General features: G+C 38.2%; 3 protein-coding genes and 1 long non-coding RNA gene across 6 annotated transcripts in view; 1 reads left to right on the top strand and 3 right to left on the bottom strand.

Annotated features, from left to right (window-relative positions):
* Nucleotides 1-612: 612 nt before the first annotated feature.
* fbxw5 (F-box and WD repeat domain containing 5) lies at nucleotides 613-10,235 on the bottom strand. The gene is made up of 10 exons (XM_042509797.1): nucleotides 10,156-10,235; nucleotides 7,820-8,015; nucleotides 7,526-7,683; nucleotides 6,736-6,919; nucleotides 6,431-6,579; nucleotides 5,988-6,305; nucleotides 4,663-4,846; nucleotides 4,391-4,538; nucleotides 3,883-4,095; nucleotides 613-2,464 (listed from the first exon to the last, which is right to left on the bottom strand). The coding sequence occupies exons 2-10, from the start codon at nucleotides 8,004-8,006 to the stop codon at nucleotides 2,179-2,181; spliced, it is 1,827 nt and encodes a 608-aa protein (XP_042365731.1). The 5' UTR covers nucleotides 8,007-8,015; nucleotides 10,156-10,235; the 3' UTR covers nucleotides 613-2,178.
* A 1,517-nt stretch (nucleotides 10,236-11,752) lies between these two features.
* LOC121959486 lies at nucleotides 11,753-12,445 on the top strand. The gene is made up of 3 exons (XR_006106917.1): nucleotides 11,753-11,843; nucleotides 12,185-12,268; nucleotides 12,351-12,445. It is a non-coding gene; the product is annotated as an uncharacterized LOC121959486 (long non-coding RNA).
* A 2,185-nt stretch (nucleotides 12,446-14,630) lies between these two features.
* On the bottom strand, nucleotides 14,631-18,781 carry LOC121959463 (PR domain zinc finger protein 12-like). The gene is made up of 5 exons (XM_042508744.1): nucleotides 18,556-18,781; nucleotides 16,712-16,902; nucleotides 16,435-16,590; nucleotides 15,588-15,702; nucleotides 14,631-15,064 (listed from the first exon to the last, which is right to left on the bottom strand). The coding sequence occupies exons 1-5, from the start codon at nucleotides 18,779-18,781 to the stop codon at nucleotides 14,631-14,633; spliced, it is 1,122 nt and encodes a 373-aa protein (XP_042364678.1).
* A 5,760-nt stretch (nucleotides 18,782-24,541) lies between these two features.
* Nucleotides 24,542-26,744, bottom strand: part of fubp3 (far upstream element (FUSE) binding protein 3) — a 30,172-nt gene continuing 27,969 nt past the window's right edge. For all 3 annotated transcript variants that reach the window (XM_042509302.1, XM_042509304.1, XM_042509303.1), the window contains one exon: nucleotides 24,542-26,212. In XM_042509302.1, coding sequence (XP_042365236.1) covers nucleotides 26,204-26,212 — 9 coding nt within the window. In that variant the 3' untranslated portion in view covers nucleotides 24,542-26,203. The remainder of the gene's footprint in view (nucleotides 26,213-26,744) is intronic.

Here is a 26,744-nt window from a genome sequence, read left to right as displayed (position 1 = left end):
TTAAATTTACTTCTAAGGCCAGATAGTCATAAAATTTAATTTAAGACATTTTAAGACTTAAAAGAACCTGCAACAGCCTAGAAACGCCCGCTGCTGCTTTAGCTCTTAAACTTTGTAAAGAGCTGCACATGCACAGTATCAATCGAGAAATCGTGGAAATGGTAGTGGGAAAAGACAGAGATGAGAAGGAAGTGTGATGGCTCTCTCTTTAGATATTTTCATTATCAGCTCAGCATTCAGCAATGTGTTCAATATTTTTTTACCACGTGCCTGACTGGGCAAATGAGTTGCTAGATTTTCTAGCCTAACATGGCATTTTACTTGCCCCATTAACCCCCCAGACAATCCTAATTGTTGAGCCCTGTATGGAGAAAAGAAGTAAGAGATTACTATTGATCACCACAAATCATTACTATCATCATTACTATTAAGTGTGTTTACTGTAGGTAGTCAATAGTAACCCTGGAGTTTCCATTACAAACTGTGGTGACCCATTCATACCAGTGTCAAACAGACAAAAGTAACAATAGCTTTGCAAGCATTCAGAACCTTTCCTCAAAAACAGACATTTTCCAGTAGAAAAGAACGCACGTGATATATATAATTTGACACTTTTGCAGACTTCTAGCCTTTCAAGGCATGCTTTTTATTTCAGGGGAGTATGAAAATGACAGAGGACAGGAAACATGATTAACAAGGTGGAGCTGCAGAAAGAGTAACAGATAAGAAATTTGTTAAAGGGAACCAGGGAGAAAGTTCATGACTTATTACACACATTTTAAAACATGAAAAATATTGTTCAGTTGGTGGTTCAGTTGGTAGCTGATGCACTGACTAATTCACACAGGAGTTTTTTCTGAATATTTGTCATGCAAATGCAACCAGTTTAGTTCGGTAAGGTAGCGAGGCAACCCACAATAATGATTAAAATGGTTTTCATAATCATCGCCTTCAGGAGGGAATCTCCATGGAAATATAAATATCTACCAGGTAAAGTACCTGAACGTTGTGCTGGTTAAACACCAACTGAAAGACAGCATCAAGGTTCTTTTCATGCGATTTACTTTTTGTTTTGTTTTTGTCTATCAGTGACACACAAACATATAAAGACTGTTGGGGCTAAAAAAAACATAAAACACAGATGTTTTGATCAGACTTTTGAGTAGAGGCAGCAGGAGGTTTACTCCACTTTTTTTACGATTTTTAATTATTTTTTTTAAAGGAGACATCATCGTCTTCTGAGATTCATCTTGATGTGTCAGGGTCTTTTAACAAAATGAAAGGGTACACTTTTGTGCTACAAATGAATAAAAGTGTTTAAATAAATTTCTACATCATATAGGCCCAAATAACAATAAACTACACAAACAACTTTTTTTTTTTTTTTTTTTTACAGTCATGCTTCAAGCTAACTGTTCCTCAGCAACTCTTCTAGATTAAATTACTCAATATTTCTACTTTGAATAGAATAATGATCTGGGGCACAAATACAAAAGGATGGGACATTAACTAAAAAACCAAGGCAGTCTGCAATAAATGCAGCTAAATGTTGTCTTCCCTTTTGGTTTTAAAATAATTTATAATTCTCTGAAAACAGGATTTCTAAGGGGCTTTATACTCATGATATCAATTGGACATTAAAAAGAAAAGACATTTCTTAAGTAATTCTCAGTTACAGCACTTTGTTTTTTGATGAGCAGGACCGCGATCATTAGGTGCTGTCTCTGCAAGACATTTACATACATTTACACCTCAGGTCCAAGAGTCCTGACCTGTTCAGACATTACAGATAAAAAACAGACAAACATCATCTCCTGGGTAACATGTTTAGGCGTCTGTCTTGTGCATTTAGGTGTCAGCTCTACACTATCTCTACCTGTGAGAACACATCACTCCCGCCATCAGCACAACAGAGTCTGTGGTGATTTCTGTCCTGTGCTGGTGCAACAGCGCTCTCTTGTGTCCTAACCTTAAGTCTCATCACGTCCTGTCTCCTGTTAGCTGAAGACACCGAGGCCTGCTGTGTGTCGCAACAGCGTGAGCTCAAGCAAAACCACTGACTGTAACCACCCTGTACACATACATGGAGTGTGTATATATATATATATATTGACACAACAGAGGAAAAAGATCAAACTTTCCTCTCCCCACCCCCCTGAAAGTGTTTTCCAACCTGACTCATGGTTTTCCATTCACACTGCTGGAAGACGTAGAGTTCTTGCTGCGGCTCAGCCAGGACGACAGCAGGCCGCGGGGCCTCGGCGGCCGGGCGGGGGCCTGCGCCAGGCGGACCATGCGTGGTGAGCGCCACACCTTAATGGTAGAGTCATCGCTGGCTGACAGCAGCAGCTCCTGGTCAGCGGGGCTGAACGCCACTGAGTTCACCACATCGTCATGCGCAAGCCGTGCCAGACAGATGTTGTAGTGGCGGTCCCAGATGTAGCCGTGCTTGTCCTCTGCTCCACTACGAGCAGGAGAGTGGGAACACAAGTTAGTGAAGCTATGAAAGTGAAATTATTTTAATATTGTTGTCAAATGATTTGCATCAGTGTGTTCATAAAGGATACCCACTAATTTTAATGGACAAAACTTTTCAATGACTTAATAACTGACATAATTTTAAAGAAGTCTTTCCTCCCTACTTACCTGTCTTTTTTCAAAAATATTAGATTTAAACTCTTTTCAAGTATAATTTCAGCAAGCTGGCATACATGGAAGGAGAGACAGAATGCAGGGAGAAAATGAAGAAACGTACGTAATGGTTAACAAACATCACACATCCACGAATATTAGATCTTTGTTACATCAACAAAAAAAAAAATTGCCATCATGTTACATTGTGTGGAAGGTTATCCACAGATGATTACTGAATATCATGATATTTCGTTTCCAGGCTCAGAAAATGAGTTTGTGAAGTGGGAACACTATTACAAGTAAGGCTGCGACAAACAATTACCTTTGTTAGCGATTATCCTGATTATTATCGCTACGATAATTTTGCTAGAATAATTTATTAGTAATAATCTGAAAAATAGAAAACTGAAAAATGCCCACAAAAGGTACCCAGAAGCCCAAATTAATATCTTTTCTTAACTTTTCTTAACGTATTCATATTGACAAACAAATAAGACAAAGAAAAACAGCAAGTTTGTGAAGCTGGTTTTCAAAACATATCTTATTGCGATTATTTTGTTATTTTCTAATTAAAAAAATAAAAATAAAAATTTAACATTGAAAAACATCAAAATGATTGTAGTGTGACACAAAGATGCTTTCTATAGTCTGTAAAGCATGATGTGTCAGCCAGATGTTTTAGATTAAAATGGCATTTTGACAAACATTTCACCTTCAACAAACATTGCACCTCCTCCGATTTGAATGTTGCTGTAGACCATATTGCAATCTCCATAAAATTTGGATTAATCATCCAGCCGTAATTCCCATCCAATAGTTTTCTGTTTTGTTTCTAAACCAAAACTCACATTTCACGAAGCAAGTTTATCTCGTACTTCTTGTAACTGCAGGTGCTTTCCGAGCCACACTATATAAATTACCCAAGTTGTTCCTGTGATGATTGCAGCTTCCATTGTTCTCACATCCTACAGATATATATCATTTTAAAACAGTGTGACCAGTCACGGGTCGACGCGAAAGCAGCTAACTATGCTAAAAATAACAGACATCATTTAAAAACAGGAGCATTGTGACGCTTCCGTCTGCACAATAAGCCACTGCGGAACACGAGCGGTGACATATTTACCACCACTGTAGAATCACTTTCCTTATTAAACACAACCGCTTCATGACAAAACACAAGCACATAAATGGGGGTGTGAAAGGTACATCTATTCTTGGGAAATAAGACGCTGTTTGGTCACCCACCTGGCAACAAAGTCTCTGCTGACATCCAGGAAGATGAAGAAGCACTCGTCATTAGGTGTGAAGGCTCGATGAGCGCGCAGGCTCCTTCTCTCCTCCCTCAAACTCTTCAGATCGATGACATGCAGGTCGATCTCCTCGGCAATGGGAGGAGGAGACATGGGGTCAGAGATTACACACCCGGCTGGCCACGCCCGGCTGTTCACATAAAGGTACCTGATTGATAAAAAGGAGTAATTTAAGAGTCATAATGGCATATGTTATCTTGATTTTAAGTTGTTTTTAAGAATTTTTAGGTTCTCAAAATACAGTGAAAATATTGTGTAATACAACACTGCATGGCCAAAAGTATGTTGACACCCAAAACACTAGATCCGTGTATGATAGCCGAACTTCTAGACCATAGGTATATCGTAATATGAGATAGTACACACAAGTGTGTGGACTGGGCAGTACATATGGGCCTGTTTGCTATATTGAAGCATATTGTATCTATACATCATTTACATACCTGTGGTCTGGAGAAAGGCCCATACCAATGATGTGTCCATGGATATCAATAACATGGTCTAGGGAATCAAAAAACTCATCAGAACTTCGCTCTTCCCCGAGTACAGGACCACAAGTGGTCATCTGGTCAGGTTTGATTCGTTTAATACCTGGAAAGAAAAAAAGACGGCTACCGCATGAGGGGAGACGTCTGACAGCATTATGTGGGATTTTTTCTCATGGAGACTTTCATGGGTGCGTTTAATTATATCTGCAGCTTGGAAACGATCTTACCTATCTGGTGAGGGGAGTATGTAAGGCTGCCGGTGGTGAAGAGTAAGTAAGTTTTGTCCTCTCCCTCCCCAGGCACAGAGGGCTCGATTAGGCTGGAATCAGGGGCCTTTGTGTGGGCTCTGCCCATCATCTTAGCCACGTGGGTCTCAATCGCCAACTCCATATGCCCTACATTTTTACGACTCTAACAGGAAGGAAGATAACCACAGAAAGGAGGCGGACTAAATACAGATATTTCTTCAACAAGATGATCAAAATGCCTAGAGTCTTTTTTATTTATAAACATTTGTTTGCTGTGGTACAAAAATACGGCAGAAACAACAACTGCATATGAAAAAACACAACAAAGAAAAACGCTGGCTCTTACACAAAGGAGGAAAAGTTACACATAATACATCACATAAGTTATAAGGTATTTGCATATGACACAGTTAACATGTTTGACCCTTAACCATTCACTCTAATTTCTCAATCAGACTAACGATAAATTGCCAGATTTTCTGATGCAGTGAATCTAGTTCTCTCAAGGTATAATATATTTCCTAATCCCTTCAGCCATGCATCAAACTTTGGAAACTTCTCTGATTTCCAGACTGAGCAGCAGTTTTCTGCCTTACAGTGTGAACAGAGAGATGACCCGAGCTTCATACCTATCCTTCACTCAAATCACCCCAAATATCGCCATTAGAGGGGGAAACGTCTTCTTTTAAAAAATGGCAAAAAAAATCTAATACATGACCCCATAAAGTTTGCAACTCATGACAGTGGAAGAATTCATCTTTGAACATTTCACGCAGATGGGTGAAGTATCTTTGAATCTTTGTACAACTTTGAGTTGTATCAAATGAGACATAGCACTTTAAGTGATTGGTTTAAACAATCAAGAGACTATCTACAGCAGCATGGTGAGGTGCTTCTGCTTTCTGCTCGTGCAGCGGGACATAAGCCCTTAAAAAGTGTTGCAATTGTAGAAAAAAGGAAATAAAAATATGCAGTTCAGAAATGAAATGTTTGTTGCAGGTGCTACAAATGGGCGAGGTGATCATTAATAAAGAAGTCTCAAAGAGAGATGATACCTTTCTCACCAAGTTGTGAAGACAGTGTCCTCCAGACCTGGTCCAAACGCATAATTTGAGTATATAGGAGAGTCTAGGTATTTTTTAGGGCCTGTCAGTATGGATAACATCTAACACCAAACATTTAAGGGTTTATGGTATTATTCCAGAGTATTTCTTTGTTAGCCTTCATGGTTTGTTAAAGAGTGCAGAAGACACTTGTAAGAAAGGTGACTAATCTGTAGCAATGCCTTAAGTTTTTCAGCTCACCTGTAAAATGTGCTCCAGCCCTGAGATGGTGGGCTGAGGAAGGCGGCACGTAGGAAGCCTTGCTTCCTGGCCCCCCTCCTCTTCCTCCTCCTCTTCCTCACTGCCAGAGGTTCCCAGGTCAAAGAGGAGGGGCTGGTGCTGTTCCTGCTGCTGCCCTTTCAGCCTCCGAGCCTGGGACTGAGCCTCATAGTCCAGCAGCAAGTCCGGGTTGTCATGACGACGGCAGTGGGCCACCATCACTGTGCGGATGGTGCTGGCGTTGACGTTCTGAATCTTGAAAAGGCGCTTGACCACATTGACGTTCTCTGATTCAACATCCTGCCAAAGAAATGAAAAGGAGGAGAAGGAAAGACATTGTTAAGGATGTTTTTTTTTGTTTGTGTCAATCAATAAGCGTTGACAATTTTGACTGACATGTCTTTCAGGCTGAAACTGGTTCTCACCTGGAAAGCTTTATTGAGCCAGAGCACAGAGCAGGACGTCATATTTCCGATCCAGTGCAGGTTCCCAGAGATCAGGTGGGTCTCATTCAGCCAGCAGCCGAACACATCGTACGGCTTGTTCCTCACACGGGACAGCAGCGTGTAATTCTCTAAAGTGTGTGAAGACGTTGCGAGAATGGGAGAGTTAGAAACACACACACACACTCTTTGTGAGGGAAAGACTCCAACATGAATAACTGTAAATATCATAAGTAACATCAACAGGAAATTGTCACTGTTGTGTGATTTTTTTTTTTGGCTCCTACCAAGACTGATGACCGCAATTTCCCCAGACGAGGAGTGGTGTGGGCCCAGGTAAACACCAGACACGAGCAGCAGGGTGTCATCAGCATTGAACTGGGAGAACTGGGTGTAACCCCAGTTAAATTGCCGCATGCTGGAGCTGTGCACCAGCGAGATATTACCATCTGACCGCTCCGTGTCCCATAGCTGCACACAAGAAGCAAGGGGACAGGTTTGGAAAGGAATGACAGAATGGTACGGAGGACGACAGCAACTGGTGGTTACACATTTTGAGATCAGAGAAGAAAAATAAATGCTGAATAACAAACAAAAAACAAAAGAAGATTTCTTTATCTGGCAGTGTATGGTGTATAGGTGTCAGTAATGTTGCACTTTTGAAAGTTAGGACTCAAAGTCTCATTGCTGTGAGAACAGCTCCAAAATTTTAAGCATCTCTGAAGAACCAAACAACATCCAGACTCACGTTAGAATCTCCTACCAATCTAGATAATGCAGAAATAAGAACACAGATATTTCAGGAGAGTTTCTTTATCTGTTATCTCAGCAGGCATAACTGTGGTATGATTGGCACTGTGCTGAGAAGCTGTTTATTATTTTTAGGTTCACCTGTTGGAGCTTGCTTTGGCCCTTAGGTGTGTACTTGAGAGCAAGACTACCAGTAAACCAGAGAAGTGAACAGCCCCGCAGTTTGATACATAACCAAACTCTGAATATAATCAGTTGTCACACTGGCAGAAAGTAAGAAAATGAGATCTGGGATAAATGTACAATCAATAATCTTTTAATCGCTACCTTAACGGTGCAGTCTTTGGAGCAGGAGGAGAAGCGGTGACCCCTGTGAGAGAAAGCCAGGTGGAGGACTTGGTCTGTGTGTTCTCTCAGTGTCTGGACCTCCACACAGGGGATGCAGTCAAACAGACGCCTGAACTCCCTGTACCACGACACCGCCGCTGCACAAAGTGAAGGTCAGGAGTTTTTTTTAAAGCTGCCACTGATCTAAATATCTTTACACAAAGCTGTTATCATTACCTTACTATTGTTGTGAAACTGACTTTGATTTCTTCTGTTAAACATATGATATTTTACCTGGGTGTCGGGGTACAGAGCGTGGTATGCGGTAGTAGCTGTAGAACAGCTCCCTCCATAGGAACTCATCTCTGGAGACAGCCAGCCACTGTCTGCACGTCAGACCAGCTCTCAGCACGGCATCATGCGGCAGACGCAGGAAGATCTCCAACACCAGGCTGTCCGGCAGAGCTGGGCCACACTCCATCCTAACATCCTGAGTACACACAAAGATATAATGGATACTCGTGCTGCGTGATATGAATGAAAATATGAAATAAGGTTGTTGGATATTGTGTTAAAGATACTCCTTGTGATAAACAGATATAAAAGTGTACCTCAGTCCTTCTCTCTTCTGCTTTTATTATACTGCTAAAATACACAATTTTTTTTATTAAAAAATAAACTGAACTCTGAACTGAATAAAAAGGGTACTGTTAAAAAAAATACATTATTCACATTTTAAAGTGCAGTTTTCTACTGATGCTTTCTTTCAACTAACTAAAAGTGGGTGCACTATGGCAACTGTGCATGACGCTTTTATCGAGCAAGCTGACATCATGATGATGATACAAGAAAGAAAAAAAACAATATTTTATGCTGTCTTAAATCAGTTCATGTGTGTTATGATATGTTATGTGAAATAAACTTCAAGTCTTAAACATACAGTTTCACCTTTTTTCTCCTTAATGAGCTTTAGGGTTGTAAAAACATCTATTCTCTAACGGTTTGTTACAACTTTTTATTGAAGCTATGTGATATGAAAAAGCCCAAACATTTTTTTTAGGTGTAAATAGTTGATACTCTTGACTCTATCAGTATTATTCATCTGATATTTTTCTTTATTTATTTATTTGGATCCTTGTGTGCGCCAGCATAAGCACTGGCTACTCTTCCTGGTCCACACATATATTTATACACAATTAAAACAATACCGCAGATAAACGAAACAAAACAAAACAAAACAGCTCATCTTGCTGGTTTAACATTGAGTGCAGAAAAGACACAAAATTGTCATCCTATTAATAAATAGGAAGCCAAACACAGACTTCAAATTCATTTCGAGCAGACTCCACTCAGATCTTCATACAAATAAATATAAATTTTAATAAACACAAATCCTAGTCTGTCTAATGCCAATTTTAAGATGCTAAGGTACATACTAGGGCTGCAGTTGTCTTAATAAAATGTTAAAAATAGAGACATTGTTCATGGAAAGATTACACATTCTAGCTAGGGACACATATTCTAGTTTAGAAGAAAAAACTAAAATTAATGATAGTGTTTTGATCACTGTATCCATAATTGTTTCAATTGTAGTCAAATACAGATGTGGACACATAGACTCCATGACCTGAACCTATATCTGATTAGTCATTAAATACTTGTCTCCAGTGATTTGAGAAGGCATGTAAGTTATTGGTTTTACAAAATGTACAAAGAAAGATGGCATATTCTAGCAAATAAGATACAGAAGAAAAATCCTAAGATGAGTCATATTATGTCTCCCTCTGCATCCATTAATAACTTGAAGCCCCACCTTTCACGGCACTAATTTGAGGCTGACAGCTGTTACCATTCACAGACAGCACTGAGCTGTGTTCAGGTCTCCTCCTGTCAGAGCAGCTCATTAAACTAAACTAACATCATGATGTTTGGCATGTCAGTGTATCCAGAAGCACTACTGCATAATGGCCACTGAGCTGAGAGGCTCTACATTTTTCTCTGAGCTGTCAAAGAAAAGGGCAGAATAAAGGAGTGGTTCATGGTATATGTACAAAAGTAGAGTCACTGCTGGAACTGAGCCATGCTAGCGTGGCATTTCTTCAACTAAAGACTAAAATAAGCGAATAACACAATAGAAACCACACGAATTAACTTTACAACAAATACTAAGGGCGATATCTAACTAAGTGAATTAATAAAGCTGATCTCTAATGAAAAAAAACGGTCGTGTGAAGATGACCTAACATGGACATTTTTGTCGCTCTGCGTTAAACTCACAAGTTACTGTGTTTACACTAAAAACAAACTGTCAAGCCTTCCTGCTGACCCACGACACATTAACTACCGAAACATCTGATAACTAGCAGACGTTTTTGTGTATTAGTTTAAGCAAAATCCGTTAACAGCTAAATTTAAAGCAATGCTAACCATGAATGTCTTTTAAGCTAACGTTAAGCTAGCTAACTTGTTACCGAACCAGCTAGCTGTTAGCCGACATTTGTTTTCAACTTTTAGCTACGGCATTCATTTCTGACAACAAGCGGCGACTTTTATAAACGACTGCTTTCGTTGCAGGTGTTAAACAGCTTGGACCAGGCAGCCTAAAGTTGTTGATATAAACTGTGACCCACCTGCTGGATCAAAGTATGTTGGAGAGAAATTCAAACGGTTGGCTAGCGCTAAGGGCTAGCCACAGAAAAATGACAACAATCCTCGAGCCGACAAGACCCGACCAACAGATAACAGAGCCGTCGCTCCAACAAGACCAACTCAATCTACTCTGTATTGATTGATTCGGATAGGTTTTGTCATTATTAGCCAGCTTTTCTTTTTCTTTCTTTTTTCTTTTCTTTTCTTTTCTTTTCTTTTCTTTTCTTTTCTTTTCTTTTCTGTCTTTTCTTTAATCAGAATCCAGTTTATTGCCAAGTGGGTTTTCACATGCAAGGCAATTGATTTGGTGTTTTGGTGCAAAGACCATAAGTAACATGGAATAGAAAAAATACAATAAACATATATACTTTTTAAAAATGCCATTTAAAAATAGATACAGTGTCACTGTTTAAAACGACTGGGGTGTACAAAAATAGCCTATATTCTAAGGGATATGCAAAGGTTCACAATACTAAAAGTCCAGTGTGCAGGATTGATGGGTATATATTGGCATAAATCAAATATGAATAACAATGTTTTTTAGTGCATAACCAGCTTAAAATAAAACCTGTTGTATTTTCATTACCTTAGAATGAGCCCTTATATCTACATAGGGAGCAGGCCCTCGTCTATGAAGATTGCCATGTTGCACCGCCATGTTTCTACAGTAGCCCAGAAACCAAACACTGGTTCTGGAGAAGGCCATTCACATGTCTACCACTGTAGCTCGCAGCTCCTCCACGACAAACACTGATTTTTAATGTGAAACTGCTTTATTTGGGCCAGTGTATTAACTGGTTTGAATCAGCTGGATGATGCCACCAGATGCCACTAAAACCTTTAAACCGTACACACTGATCCTTTAAGTGTAGATAAAGTAAATAAAGGAAAGGGTGCAGATTATCCAAGATATATATTTTATATTAAAAAACAGCAGTATCAAAGCAGTTACAAATTGTAGCACTGAGTGATGCCGTTTAATGCTATATCACAAGCATGCCCATGTAACAGAATGTACTGAATATATTTAATTTCATAAAGCTAACAAGAACAACCTAATTTACTTACATAGTAAATAAAGTGTGAAGCAGATTTATCTGTCTTTTTTATAAGACTTTTGTTTCCTTTATTTGTAACATATTGTTTCAACTATCAGCTTCATGTTGCAATGGTAAAGATTGTAAATTAAAAAATTTGATTTTAATGTGTGCATAAAAATAATGCAATAATTTTGTTACTATATTTTTGACAAATATGCCCAGTCTAGGCATCTTGATTGCATTTATTACAAGTAAATGCTTATAAAGGGCAAGTGATTATTTATAATGTTTTAATTCATATACAGTGTATAAATTACCACTTATGTACATACTGTTCTTATCTGACCTAATGTCAGTGGAAATATTATTTCATTTTGTTCACAATTTTCATGTAATGCCAAAACTTGCCCTCATAAAAATGCAAATAAATGTAATATTATACTTCCTGTATCTGTGTGGCGGCCCACAGGTCACTGGAGTACTGTCAATGATACTGAAGAAGTGCTGTGTCATTTTCATTTAGTGTCGGTGCACACACATCAGTACACTGACCACATAGGAACAGATGACTTCAGGGCTAACTCATAAAAGACATTAAAGTGGAATTATGCTGTGACTGATATTTTCTGGTAAGTATTCAAACTTTCTGATAAGAAAAATAGAGCAAGTTTTTACTTAGACTTTTTTTAAATGGCAAACTGTTTTTATTAAAATATCAAATTTAACATTTATTGTGATAAATGACATACTATCCTAACTGACAGCCTTATTCTTTTCACTGTGGTGGAAAACAAATTTTAATAAACTAGACATATAACATGAAAATTTACAATAGGGTTGTGTGTAAGATGGAGCGAGTTAAACCTGATATGGGTGGGATCAGGTTACCTGCCACAACATCATTTCAGCAGCAGTGTGGCTGATGCTACACACAGATAAAAGAGGTCTGTTTCAATTTGTCTTCCTTTAGTTCTGCGCAATGCAGCTGAGTGGATAGCTTCTTGCTGCTGCAAAACCAACAGGACAGCAGCAGGATGACAATACCAGTGCAAAGGTGCTCTTCATTTGGGTTAGATGGTATTATTTTGAAATGATGATCTAGTTCTGATGGCTGTCTTGTTTTCCTCACTGTGCAGGGCAGAGCGTGTGGACCGTCTCTAATGATGAAAAAACATCCAGTCAAAACCCTGCCTAATACCTCTGGACTGAAGAGATGCCCACATTTCCTCTCCATCTGTTTAATCTCTCAAGTTTATTCACTTAGAGCATGTTGATCTGTGTTGCTCTGTACTTGTTACAATGATGACTTGTCTGAAAACTCCTTCTTTGGGAGCTGGATAATGTCTGACAGCTGACAAGCGCAGCAGTGGCTCAGAAGTACTCTCTGTACTAATCATTTATATGGAAATGCAATGCACAGCAAATTATCCACTTAATTCAATAAATGGTTGTTAAAATCATATGATTATCTGTCATTATTAAAGTGCCATTACACTGTTTCTCCAGAGGAGGCCCACTTTTCTATCATGAGAGTTTCTTTTTCTGAGTATCTGGCGCCATCATTTGGAGTAAGAAATAACTGAAGCTACCTGCTGACTGTATCAAGAAATCTGGTTTTCGAATCATTAAGATGAAACATTAAATAAGCTACATACAAGCTAAGATAAAATACACAAAATGTCAGAAAAGCACGTCATGAAGCAAAAAATTGAAACTGAGTCAAACAGAATTGAGCCAACTTCTCACGGCATAAGTCGCCTGAGGGACTGGAGACACCCTGGACAGGCTGCCAGTCTAACACATAGACAAAAAAGCACATCCACACCTGCAGCACTGAGCCAATGTGCTGCTGTGTCCCTGTCCAGTGTTGAACCCATCACTTGCCTTAAAGCTTTCTTATAAAAACATGTTGAAAAAGACATGAAAGCTTTTCCTTCTAATGACTGATTTGCACATTTGTGATATGTAAATTTTGTGTTTCATTTCCATTTTTTCTTTTTTCGTTTTTACATTTTTTCCTAGTGCACACTATTATCTTAGCTCCTAACATTGTTTAATTTGTTGTAACTGTATATTTCCTTGTTTTAGTCTTACGCACTTTGTGAAACTCTTTGTATCTATGTTTAAATACATGCTACACAGGTATTACAAGTATTACAAGTATTATTATTATTATTATTATTATGTACTGGTGTTTTGGGTTTCCAGGACTGAAAACAGTACTCTCTCTCTGGATTTCAACTCGAAAATCTGACACTCAATCATATGTAATATCATATCATATTTATTTAGAATAGAAGAAAGCACAAATGTATTTACATTCACATGTACAGTAGCATACAATACAATTTTACAATTACACAACAGTATAGTATACAAGGTTAAAGTGACATTTTCAGTTTACAGTGTGGGAGGATGCAGCTAAAACAATGTACACTGGCGGTCACGTCCCTTTTAGTCTCCACTTACTGTACAAATCTGACTGTTGTTTTCACCTGAGCTGGTGAGCATGTGATGCAGAATAAACACAGTGTGAAAATGTAGAAAATATCTGTTTTGTCTCACATCTATATTATTCAGATTTCCAGAATACAGACAATTATTAAAACATATTTCTGCTGGAGTCATGTGATAGCCAAAGAAACAAGTAATACAAATAAGGCAACATATTCAATGTCTTTGTGAAATGCTCACTGTAAAATCTGACACTTATGCTACTTAAAATTATCTCAGAAACTGATAGCCTTGATAAAGGAAAGTAAATAAAACTATTAATCTTATTTTGTTTACTTCATATCTAAATGTTATGTTTATACAAATTCAGTTTAGATTTTGTGAAGTTGTTGCAATTTAAAAATGACGTGGGATTTCTTTGTTCTTTGTTAAGCATTTTCAACTTAAGTGAACCAAGTTAGTCTGACTTAACTTAATTATGACTAAGAGGATTTTGCCAGTGATGAAGTTAAGAGTTCTGTGAGATCTGCTTTCTTAACATGTTTACGAGTATACAAATATGACTGAGTAGTTTGCAACTAACAACCGAACACAAATACGTAGCACAGAAAACTTGGGTTGCTGAAGTTGCTAAAACTTAGAAAGATTGCTTTAATTAAACATGTCATTTTTAAGTTGCAACAACTTCACAAAATTAAGTAAAAATAACTAAATGTTAAGTAAACTTAACAATTACATATAAAGCAAACCTATATTAGGACTAGTAGTTATATTTACTTACATTTTTCAAGGCAGTCAATTTCCTATTTTTTTTGTTTGTTTTAAAGTAAAATCAACTTGTCAGATTTTACAGTGCACTGTCACATCAACTCATGTCCTCAGTGAAGGCCTGTCTCATCTCCTTATCTTCTCCACTACAATCTAAAGTGCAACGTTGTGACTGTCCCTCCGTGTTTCTGTCATCATAGCACCATGGTGGGGATGTGGTGCACCAGGGGCATCTGGTGCTGGTGTGGCATGGCCGTCATCTGTGGTGGAGGGGGGGACACTTGGGACTGCACATCTGCGGCGTGCGCCACCGGTTTGTGCCGCGCGCTCTTCTGGTGCGCCCTCAGGCCCGCCAGCTGGGAGTAAGCGCTCTGACACACGTGACACTTGTAGGGCCGCTCGCCGGTGTGCAGCCGCACGTGGTTCCGGAGCGTGGACGACTGGCTGAAGCGACGGTTGCAGAAGCGGCACACGAAGGGCTTGTCCAGGGTGTGGATACGCATGTGGGAGCGCAGGTTGCTGCGGGAGTTGAAGCCGCGGTGGCAGATGACGCAGCGCATGCGGCCTGCTGTGGTGGTGGAGGAGGGCGGAGAGCAAGAGGAAGGGCCGTCACAGGGGTGGGAGTCATCTGGGAGAGGAAACGGAGAGGGAGCATGAGTTAAGACTGGGTGCTACTGCACTGTAAAATCTGACAGGTTTATTTCACCACTTAAAATAATTTTGGAAAGCATTTGCCTTGAAAACAGAAAGTTAATATAACTATTCATCTTAATTTGTTTACACTATATCTGATTGTTATGCTTACACAAAATTTAGCTGTATTTAGGCTACTTAATTTTGTGAAGTTTGTCAACTTAAAAATGACAAGTGAAATTACCTTGTTCTCTCTAAATGTGAGCAACTTAATTAAAGCAAGTTAGTCTGAGTTAACTTGGTCATCATAAAGAGGATTTTGCCAATGACGAAGGTAGGAGATCTGCGAGTTGTGTTTTGATAATGTGTTAAGGAATATACAAGCATGATTGTTTGCAGGCAGCAGAATACATATATATAAAACTGTCTAACAGGTGTTTGACTCACTCCAGCCATGACACCCACAGACAAATAAAAAACAGGTTGTACCAGCTGTATTGATCAGCAAACTGACTTACCGTTCCTGGTTTTCTTGATGTGATCTTCATCTGTTCCAGGAACTCCAGGGATTCCCAGGAATGTGTTGTGAGTGTTTCCATACCAGACAAGAAGCTCCTGATCTGGTGGGATAGTCTGAGGAAGGAACCATAGGACAAAGGTCAGCTAATCAATGAAGGGGGGGGGGGTGGTCCGGGGTGAGATCCCCACCAGAAAATTTTGAGCATCAAGCATATGCATTCTGGTGATGTTTTTGCACCAAACTGTGCCTTTTCTGCATCAATTTTTGGTGTTAATGTCTTTAATTTTGTCCTAAAATAAAATTCCTCCAGAACAGTTTTGTTCAAGCTACAATTATTCATTCGCACATGTCATAGCTATTTATTTATTCATTGTCATATTGTGATTTTTTGACCTTATCCCAGTCTTCTAATAGCAAAGCATCTGAGCACTTTTTGTCATAGTTTACTGTGTTTTTTTGTTTTTTTTTTGTCAGTGTGTTGAAATTTTGAATCGTGTCTAGGTGGATGCCTCCTTTTTCTACTGCAAAAACCATCTATCAATGGGTACAAGTAAAGTAACCTGAAACTCCTCCCTTTCAGATTTTTATTGGGAAGATATATGCATATGTGCTAAATATTAAAGGGGACGTGTCCCCTGCATACCCCCCAAAATCTACGCCTATGATTACAGTCAACATACATATTCAAATCTCATTTTTGCCAGCAGGTGGCGCTGTTCTAAAGGACAATATCATTGTTGGTGGTCGTCAATAAAATCCCTTAAAGCCACTTAAGGCCCACTCCATGTTAATAATATTATTCTCTCAAGCTGCTGAAGAGAAACACATTAAAAATGTTGCTTCACCTCCACCGCCTTGTAGAAGATGCTGCTGCCGATCTGCACCACCTCCAGGTTCTGCTCCTGCTCATTCCGGGCGCACTTTATGTAAGTCATCCAGCTGCGCTGATCCTCCTGGCTGGCATCGATGAAGTAGCGCACCGTGCCGTCTTCATTGAACACCTGAGCGCGCACAAGAGCAATAATGTGAGAAAAGTTATAAAAGTCTGGATAATTTGGCCACACCGAGTCATAATCAGCTCAGGGTTTTACTGTCCTGCAGGCTGATTTAATGAGAGCTCACCTCCCACATGAGGTTGTTATTTTTGAGCAGGTCCACGTGCTCAGGGGACAGGACTCTCCCTGTGAAAGGGCCCATCTCAGTCCCTGCTTTGATCCAAGTCTTTGAGAAGATGCCCAGACCTTCTCCGGGGATGGAGCTCTGCGCGATGATCACCTCAGAGGGCAGCACCAGGCTGGACAGCTTCTGCACCTCTGCAAACATAAGAAGAAGAAGAAGAAGAAACGTGAGTGTGCAAAATGGAAACTAAAAGTGCATTTGTTACACAAAGAGGCTGTATTGTAGATTTCTAAAAACGAGTAAAACTGCAAAAAAAAAAAAAAAAAGAAAAAAGAAATGTAATTCAGATGAAGCAGAGACCCTGTTGTTCAGCAGGGTGAGTGGATGCCAAAGCGTCTCATGGAACAGGATTGCTGAAAAAGTCCTGAAAGCAGCAAATGGACTGGATCTTATTTTAGTCACGAAATATTAAGCTACACCTTATCCTCCGTTTAATTCGATTATCTGGTTGAATTGAAACTTTTTGTTGCTCAGAGAAACCCCCTTGGAAAGCATTTTCATCCGCACCAGAAAGGAGAAAAGGGGGGAAAAATATATCGTGCGCTTCTTTAATGTCAAAATCAAAGATTTTCTTTAAGGCTGCGAAAAAAAACCCCAGGCAGAATAGGGGTTAAATGGTCCTCTTTTGCCCAGGGTCCAGCAATTTGTCATGCTTCAGATGTGATATTCATTAAAGTTTACTGGAAAAGAAACGGCTAATTCCAAATTCATTATCCTTTTAAGAACTTTGTAGCAATAAATTTGCGCTGAATGAAACGAGGACTTGTTTAAAAGACTCAGGAATTTCTGCAACAAAAAAATGGAAAGGCGATTAGATGGTTGACATGCAATGAATAGCATTAGATTTAGCCTTCACGGTGCATTATGCGAGGAACAGCAAATCTTTTAAGGAGAGAGAAAGAGAAAAGCTCCGGAGCCCCATAGCTGCCAAGAGAGGAAAAGAGACTGTCCGGAGATTGATGAATGCGGGATAAAAACTCGGGACATCTCAAAGAAAGGAAACCTTTCTCTCCTCGAGGTTTAAGTGGAAACTTTCCCAGGTCAAGCACAAAGTTAACCAAATGAATTTAATGCCCTGCGTCTTTCAATCAGCGGCAGTTACACGCCTAACGAGCCTCTGAGCGCGAGGGCCCGGAGCTCTGAAAGGGTTAACGCGTTAAATGGGACGAAATAAAAGCAGCAAAATGAGAGAAAATGCACAAAAAGCAACAAGTTAGTGAGAGAAAGTTTGGGAAATAAATGTTTGAGACGGAGATTGAAAGTTATTTTTAGTGGCTTGTGCAGGATGTGAGATCTTTTTGGAATTATAGGCTAAGTGCACAAATTATTGGGAGAAAATGCCCAAATTTATCTGCCAGTGGGGGAATAAAAACCCTTTTATATCAGAGATGCATATTTGTAGATAATTGCATACAAAACATATTATTTATTGAAAAAAACACCACAACTTCAAGCACGTCATGATTTTTTTTTTCATCATCATAAAAATGTCTATCTTAAACGCGTAAAAATCATAGAATTAGGCTACTTGTGTATTTTATTTATCTTTTTTTAAAATTATCATTATCATTTCATTTAGTTATTTACTGTTTGAGTTGTCGACCATATGTGACATTAGGTGAAACAAGTTCAATAAAATATTAATTAAAAACACGCGTAAAAATCATTAAAAAATATACTACAAGCCCCTGATGAAAAACTTCCAAACGTGTACAACAACATGGTCAAACAATCGTGACTGAATTCAGATAAAATAGATGAGACAATAAAACGGTTTGTCAGCTTACCTCCGGCGAAGGACTGCGCCAGCACCTCGGCAGTGAAGGCGGTCTTGGGGCTGCTGCTGCTGCCGCTCTGCCGCTCCTCCGCCAGGTGTTCTCCCAGCACGTTCCTCCACCTGCCGTACAAGAAGCTGTGCAGGATGTCCGAGGTGATCACGTCTGATAGCGAGTGGCTCGGACACTTAAATCCAGACTTGAGCGCCAAAGCGTCGGCGGGTAGCACGGAGCCCATGTTGCAAATAAAAAACAAACCCTGAAATGATAACAGCGGTGCAGCTGCAAGTGGAGCGATAAAAAAATACGAAGAAGAAGAAGTAGTGGACACCCAGAGCTGCTCCTCAGTGCGTGCGTCTGCTCCAAACTGTGCGTAAAGGCTGCCCTGCTTGGCTGCGAGGGTCTCTTTATATAAGTGGCTAGTGTGACCCCTGTCTAATTACTTATTAATGACACACCCCTCACAGAGAGTGGACCTGCCCGCTGCACCACAGCACACCAGCACAGAGAGAGGGGGTCGCCAAAACTTTATTTTGCTCATACATGCACTTAAAAATGCACTTTAAATGAATGCGTCATTTTTTTGTGCAATGCATGCAGATGCGCTAAAATGACGATAAATGCACGTTTGAGCATGTTCCAGATCGAAAACTTTCGAAATTAAAAGTTTAATGTGCGTAAAAAGCCTAAGAGAATCGTAAAAATAGATCTTAGCGCAGGTAATTAACAGGCTGCACAATAATTTAAGCAACTGCATTGTTTAAATATCATGCATAACTCAAAGAAATGCAAAAAAGAAAACAAGATGAACACAAATAAAATCCAAATTTTCTGCAAGTTTAAGAGATTTTCTGCGCACAGAAGTGGGTCATTGAGTCTGGGAGTTGCTCTCCCATTTTTTTCTCATGCATTTGGTATTCATGCGGTAGTAATATTAAATTTTTTTGTGAGGAGTTAGCGCGGGAATAACAAGAATGGAAACAAGCTCGACGTGGAGTTTTTTTTCTCCAGCATTGTTCGCATGCAAAAAATGCAAAGCTGCTTTGACGTGGTCCACTTTTTCAAGCCCTTGTTGAGGTAAGCGGTTTAATATTCATGGATGTTCGGAGCCCCCTCGGTATTGTGACAACGTTTAGATGAGTATATACGGCCCTTTTCTTCTCCATAGTCGCAGTCCTCTGTGTTTTTTCCTCTCCTGCCTATTTTTCGGGCTTGATGGACTGGGGGCTAAATGGGCAGTTTTCCTTCTTTTCCAGCAGAGAGGACATCTTTATTCCATCCCCGGCTCACAGGTTTCCTATTCAGCTCCCCTCCAAGTAATGTCAGGGCCCTGAAAAGTGCTGCAAATCAATCTTTCATGGTGTTTTGAGGGCAATTTGACATCCATGCACTCCTTCTTTTCACTCCAACAACTACAAGGGGATTGTCCGAAAAAATGGGCAAGTTGTGCTCTCTGTTTCTCTTTTTCTGGACGAATATGGATTATGGCGATGTAATGGGAAAGAAGATATGGCAACTAAATACAATAGCGGAGGCTTTTTTTAGGAGATAGTGAAAAGGCAAGGTGAGTGACAGGGCACGAAAAAAGATTACTGTGAAACAGCTGCTTTTTATGAGCGGGCCCCTCCTACATTTGTCTCCTTTTCCCAGATGAAATTTCTCTGCGCTTTCAATGGGATTCTTTCTCATCTAGATTGATTTACATTTATAGCATTCATCGGCACAAATCCGAGGTAAATGGCGGGGGACAGGGGGGTGGGGCCGCTTCTTTATTAAAGAGGAATTAAATGAATTGAATTGGGGTAACGCATGGATTTGATTTGCTTATTTATGCATTAACCTATGGCATTATGTGGAGCTGGTAAAGCCGCGGGCATGTCAGCAATAGCAAATCATCCTGCTTAGCTGTTCCATTGTAAAACAATTTAAGCTATTATTCTGTCCATTTAAAGCTTATCAATTTAATGTGGATGATTGACAATTATTGCACAAAGAATGCGGTAATTGTTTTATTTCAAAGAGATGGTGGGAAACCTATCAAAGAAAAGCGTTTGTTTGGGGATAAATAGCAGAGTTTAACGCTTATCAAGAGAGGAGAATAAGTGGAGAAAATAGGCTCGGTCATGTTAAAATAATACATGTGAACTTTTAAATTTTAATGACAAAATAACTTTAAAAGAAAACTATAAAATAGATAGAAATGATTTGATTTTTGCTTTTCATGTATTTTGCTCCTTATAAATAAGAATTTGAACTCCGAAAATTAAAGCACGTGGATAAAAAAATATATATATTAGTCATATTATGAATCAGTGACTCAGACTCTCAGGCCTGACAACACACACACACACACACACACACACACTTCTGCAAACTGCCTCTGTCCAACCAGCTGGGAGGACAGAGCGCAGAGTCTCCGGGGATCCTCCGCAGGGTCATTAAAAACAGATTAAGGTAGCAGCCACAGTGTGCAGGAGACTGAAGATCGGCTCATCTGTTGCAAAGGTGAGAGAGGTGGAGGAGGTCCCACCTCTCCCCCTAAAGGAGCTTTTCTCCCCTTCTCCTCCCCCCTCTCTTGTTGGACAGGACAAGGGGGAGTCAGGACACCTGCTTGATGTGGAGCTTTGTACTTTCATTTACACAGCAAGGAAAACTGTATTTAAACTGTTCAGACTAAAATATCAACTTGCAAAGGGGATTCATCCATTGCAAAAATTAAAATTTCAGTAATTTTACTACTATTACTATTCTCTAGATGCATTTCATTTTCTTCCTCTTATAGGCGAAGATTTGGGGGGGAGGATGCAGGGGACATATCCCTCATATTTAGATGTCCATTTGTCCCCCGATAAAAACATTTAAGTTGAAAAAGACTTTTATTTTGACAAAGTTTAAGAAATTGACACCATAAATTGATGTAAAAAGGCAATAAATTGCTGCATAAAATATTCCAGAATGCAGGAAATTAAATGTAATATGTTCAAAAATTTCTGCTCCAATGCTGAAAGGAAAGCTACACCCTTTCTACCAATAAATAGGCTACTGTGCCATAAGTACAATTTTGAGGTATTTGAGTGATTCTATTTTTATGTCTCCACTACATGTACAGCTTAAATTATTTTCCCACTTTATACATTATATGAACAACAACAAATCAGTATGATCCAAAAAATTAATGTATGATTCCTAAATGGGCTATTCTGCATTATGAGGATGTTTGCTTTTGGTACTTTCAGCATATTTTGATGCTAAACATTCTGTAATTTTTCTACAATTTTGATTGCATGACTTTTCCTTGTGACAGTCTTTCAATGCTGTGTTGTTACTTTTACTAAAAAACCTGCTCTTCGGTCAAACCAGATCAAGTCAATGTTATTTAGGAGTGATTCAGTCTGTGGGCCTCAGTGGTGGAAGCAGAAATACTACAAGGTGATCAATGCATTAAAAGTATGAAAAGTAAAAGCATTCATTGACCTTTTCACAGAGTACATTTTGACTTGTCGAAGTAGGAACAGCAGGTGAAATTGATAACATTAACAATGGCTCAGTTCCATTAAGTGTATCAGTACGCTATTCCACTGAGCCAGCATGCACAAGCACCTCCTGTAAGTGGAACGCAGCTATCATAAATGTTACTAAAAACACCTGTACTGTTATGACAGGTCACAATGTCTGCTGGGAAAAAAGGTCTATCGTGCAGAATGGTTCTTTCAGTAAAATTATATTACTGTTTTATTGTTGTTGTTGCTCTACAGAGTAAATAGTATTTAAATGTCATAGCTGGAGCTTTATTTGCATCATACTATTAGACATTTGCATCAATAACACTCATCATATTTTAGAAACTGATCAAATATTTTTTAAGTGCAATTTCTTGCTGAAAAAAAGTGAGGCAAAAAATACAGTATTTTCCTTAGATTTGTAGTGGAGCAAAGCAGCAGAAAATACAAATGCCAAATGCCAAGTAAATGCAGAATAAATGTAGGGCTACTTTCTACCACTGGACACAACGTGCATGTACAGAAACTATATTGTATCTAATTAAAAGAATTTAAATATTAGATATAAGGGCTACAAAAAAACAACACACAAAGCATTTTTTGTTTTTGTTTTCCCTGCAGCAACATTTTCAGGTGTGTAAAATTTCAACACAAACATGCCACAAATGTGCCTCAAAAACTGTTTTTAAAATCTAAGCACAAACCATAATGTTTTGTCACTTTCCTCAGTACACTAAAAAAGCAAAGACAAGCACGCGGGATTCTATATCTTCTCTAAGCGCCTGTTCATAAGAATGAGGGTTTAAATTCTGCAGCATAAAATAACCCCTGATATTAAAAAAAGGTGTCCAAGAATGCTTGATGATAATAATCGTGTCTCTCAACCTCAGTCTGTGAATGATCCCGGAACAACTAAATTACTAGACAGCCACAAAGGACCACCAGGTCAGAAGTGTCCTCAGGGATGACGTGATAAAAAAAGGAAGAGGATCAAAATCAAGGGCCTGATTTAGAAACAGCTGCAGCGCATCAATGCAGCAGCCAGTATGGGGCCGCGCAGGGTCCACTGTGGCAGGAGTCTCCCTGCTGAGTGCAAAGATATGCAGTGACAAAGCTGGATGGGAGCTCTGGAGGGGGTGGAGAGGATGGAGAGGGACGGGATAGAAGAGCTAAGGGACAACGTGCTGCTGTTAGTTGTGGACAGTTAACATGCAAGGATGGAAATTTTACATGGATTGTTTAGGGTGCAATGAGACATGGAAGTGTAGGGAAGCTGCTGCTATATTATGCAAAGAAAAGATTGAAATTCATCATGAAATAGAGTACTCTTAAAAACAGTTCTGCAGTTGCCAAAAAAGTCCATTTAAATTCTAATTGTTATATTTTCACATTTAAACAGGCTGTAAAGAAACAGGTCCAGATGTGGACACTGATACCCGGCAGATGTGATATTAAAGATGCTGCTCATATACCAAAATCCCCCTTTAAGTTAGGTGAAAAAAAAATGGAAAAACAAAAACAAAAAAAAGTAATTTACTGACTTTTGCAGTTAAATGCAAGACAGAAATGACATATTAATTTCCTCTTTTACATCACATAAAAATGCCAAATGCAAAACTGTTCTTGTTCTGTCAGAATTTTGCAATGAGGCAATGGATTTAGATTTAAACTTTTCCCCAAAACAAAGCAGCAAGAAAATAACTTCTCTACCGATTTTTATCTGCAAACCAAACTGAAGAAACAGACTGATCTTACCAAATAATCTTGGAAACCAAACGCCACAAAAAAGTAAAGTATTACACTTCACTTATGTTGACCATATATCTAATAGCTAGTTTACTCAAAATTTAAAGTTGTTACAACTTTAAAATGACAAGTGGAATTTCCTTGTTCTTTCTAAGTGTTAGCAACTTCAGTAAACCAAGTTAGTCTGACTTAACTTTGACATGACAAAGAGGATTTTGCCAGTGAAGTTAGATGTTTTGTTATCATGGTCAAGAAAATAAAACTTTGATTAACTATTTTGCAATCAGCAGAATATATATAACACAGTAAACTTGGTTTGCTGAAGTTTCTACAACTTAGAAAGATTGATTTAATTAAACTTGTCCTTTTAAGTTCCAACAACTTCACAAAGTCAAGTACATATAATTAAATTTTAAGTAAACTTAAATATATATAAAGCAAACAATTAAGACTAATAGTTATATTTACTTATATTTTCTTAAAGCAATTGGCTTCCTCTACCTTTTATTTAAATCAACTTAGATTTTATAATGCAGGACAATGAAGTGACATTTGTTTGAAATATTTTAACACACAATAGATTACCAGCGGATTTTTCTCAAGATCCAGAATTACGCCTTTGCTGAGTGGTGACAAGATGCATTTTCAGGTGTACTTAAAACTACATTAAACTTATTGCAAAGTGGAGCTGTGAAAATGTGCTGCAATTACCATTAAGACCTTGTAACAATAGTTTAAAGTCAACCACAAGAGAGGCTTGCGGAAAATTTATTTGAATGCGAGAACTGGCAGTAGACTATAGAAAATATATATTTTCAGCTTATAAAACATGAAAACATACAGTTGGCCTCTATATCCTCTATGTATCATCAACACTTAGAATACAACAGAAGACATACAAATGTTTATAATAATGCAGTGAAACAGAAAATCAGCTTAACAGTACACAATAAAGGTAGTCTGGATGTTTTTAATACATGGTTAACTGTACACATAAGGAAAAAAAACAAACACCATAATTAGACATTTTTGAAATTATATCCCTTTTCATTAAGAAATGACGTTAATACCAGAATCATTTTTTTCATAATAATGCATCATTTATACCATTTATATTATTAGATCACACAAAGAAATAAAAAATTAATTAAAAAGTTATTAGCATTGGACTGAGTCCAACGCCCACCTGAGTCCACAGTGAGGGCTCAGTGGGGCGTTGGCGAACTGTGAGGTACCAAATAAGACAGTTTTTGATCATAATACTTAAAACATAAAAATACTATTTTAATTATTACACAGGTAGAAGTACAGAGGCTTAGCAGTCTTGAATAATTTGGGTACAGAACATACACAAAAATCTACCACTTCTTATTTTTCTTCATAACAAGATGCAACATCAAATTTCAAATCACACATTCACAATCTTTGAACATTTTCAGTATGAAAACAGAAAACAGAAAAAGAGGGACAATTTTCCTGCAACACTGATCACAGGAAAAAATATTTTTTTTTAAATAAGTATATATTTATATATATGAAACATATATATTTTAAATTAACAGTCAAATATATGAGCATATATACATAGTTTTACAAGGTAGCAAAGGCAAAAAAGCTATTTGCAACATCCCCCTAAATCCTATCATATCAGATAATTGTAATAAATTATCTATGACATTTCCATTTTAGAAAAAAAAACATCTTAAAACTACAAGTTAAAAGTCTGTCAAAATATTAGAGAACCCATCTTTGTTTCAAAAGTGAAATAAGATATTGCACCTTTTTTAAACCAGAGTACAATAAAATGACAATGAAAAACAGCATACAATGCACAACAGGAATTAAATTAGAACTATTGCCACTGGCTGACATTAATCTGTGTTTTTTAAACCTTGTAACAAAAATACATTTCCTGTAACAAAACATCACAGTTTCATTTTCACTGAATTATGTAAAAGGAAAACATTTTTAACACACTCTTTTTAAACATCTTATGACATATGACAAAACTTCAAGTATTCAAGACTGCTAAGCACATAATCATGGATTCATTTCAACAAAACTAGAAAAAATAGATCATATTGCCTTTTGAAATGTTACAACTCTTGGGTTCATTTTGGCGGTACAATCGGAGTCAAAGACAGGAAAATATAGAAAAACGAAACAGCTCTCTCAAGTCCAAAAAGGGATCCCAGATACTGTCTATCCAAAATAACAGTGTACACAAGCATTTAGTAACAAATAAATGTTCCTGATTTTTAGAAATATTACTTTATCATATAAGTCATTCTACAGCTAGTGTTTCTCACTAAGAAAAAAAGTCTTCAAGGCGTTGCAAATCTATAACACCCCTCTGTTAAAAAAGGGTTGTTTTCATCCTCAGTGATTCAAGTCTGTCACCTGGGCGTCTTCTCTTAATGATCCTAGGGGATTAAAAAAAAAAGCAAAAATTACCCACAGCGCAGCTGACATTTGTTTAGACTTTTAAGTTAAAATGTGATAATACTCCATATTTTCTCTCTGTCAACAAATTGTAAGAATTGTGCCTCAGAGCTCCACTGCTGTCCAAAATTATTAAAAACACATCAGTGAGCTGCACTTTGGCATCATGTAACATGTTTCCTCATTACGATGAATATGCATTTTAATGAGGTTTTACGAAAGCAGGAAACATTTGGGAGTGACAAAACAGAACCAAATCAATACTATAGGCGAGGGAAAAAAACAATACAACATGGTATTGCAATATTTTCAGTGGAAATATTGTATCAGAACACTGATGCCAAATATCACGTGTTATTATTAAATGAACAATTAAAATGTGTAATATTAGAATACCAGTACTGACGATGATCGGGATTTTAAAAGGCTAGGTCGCATTCTGCTAAAGACGTGTGCTCGAAGTAAAATACAAGAATTTTTGTAATTATATAACGTCTAGTGCCGCACAGATGT

Source organism: Plectropomus leopardus, chromosome 20 (assembly GCF_008729295.1).
Source record: "Plectropomus leopardus isolate mb chromosome 20, YSFRI_Pleo_2.0, whole genome shotgun sequence".
Taxonomy (NCBI): Eukaryota; Metazoa; Chordata; class Actinopteri; order Perciformes; family Serranidae; genus Plectropomus; species Plectropomus leopardus.
This window is presented reverse-complemented; position numbering and strand designations above follow the sequence as displayed.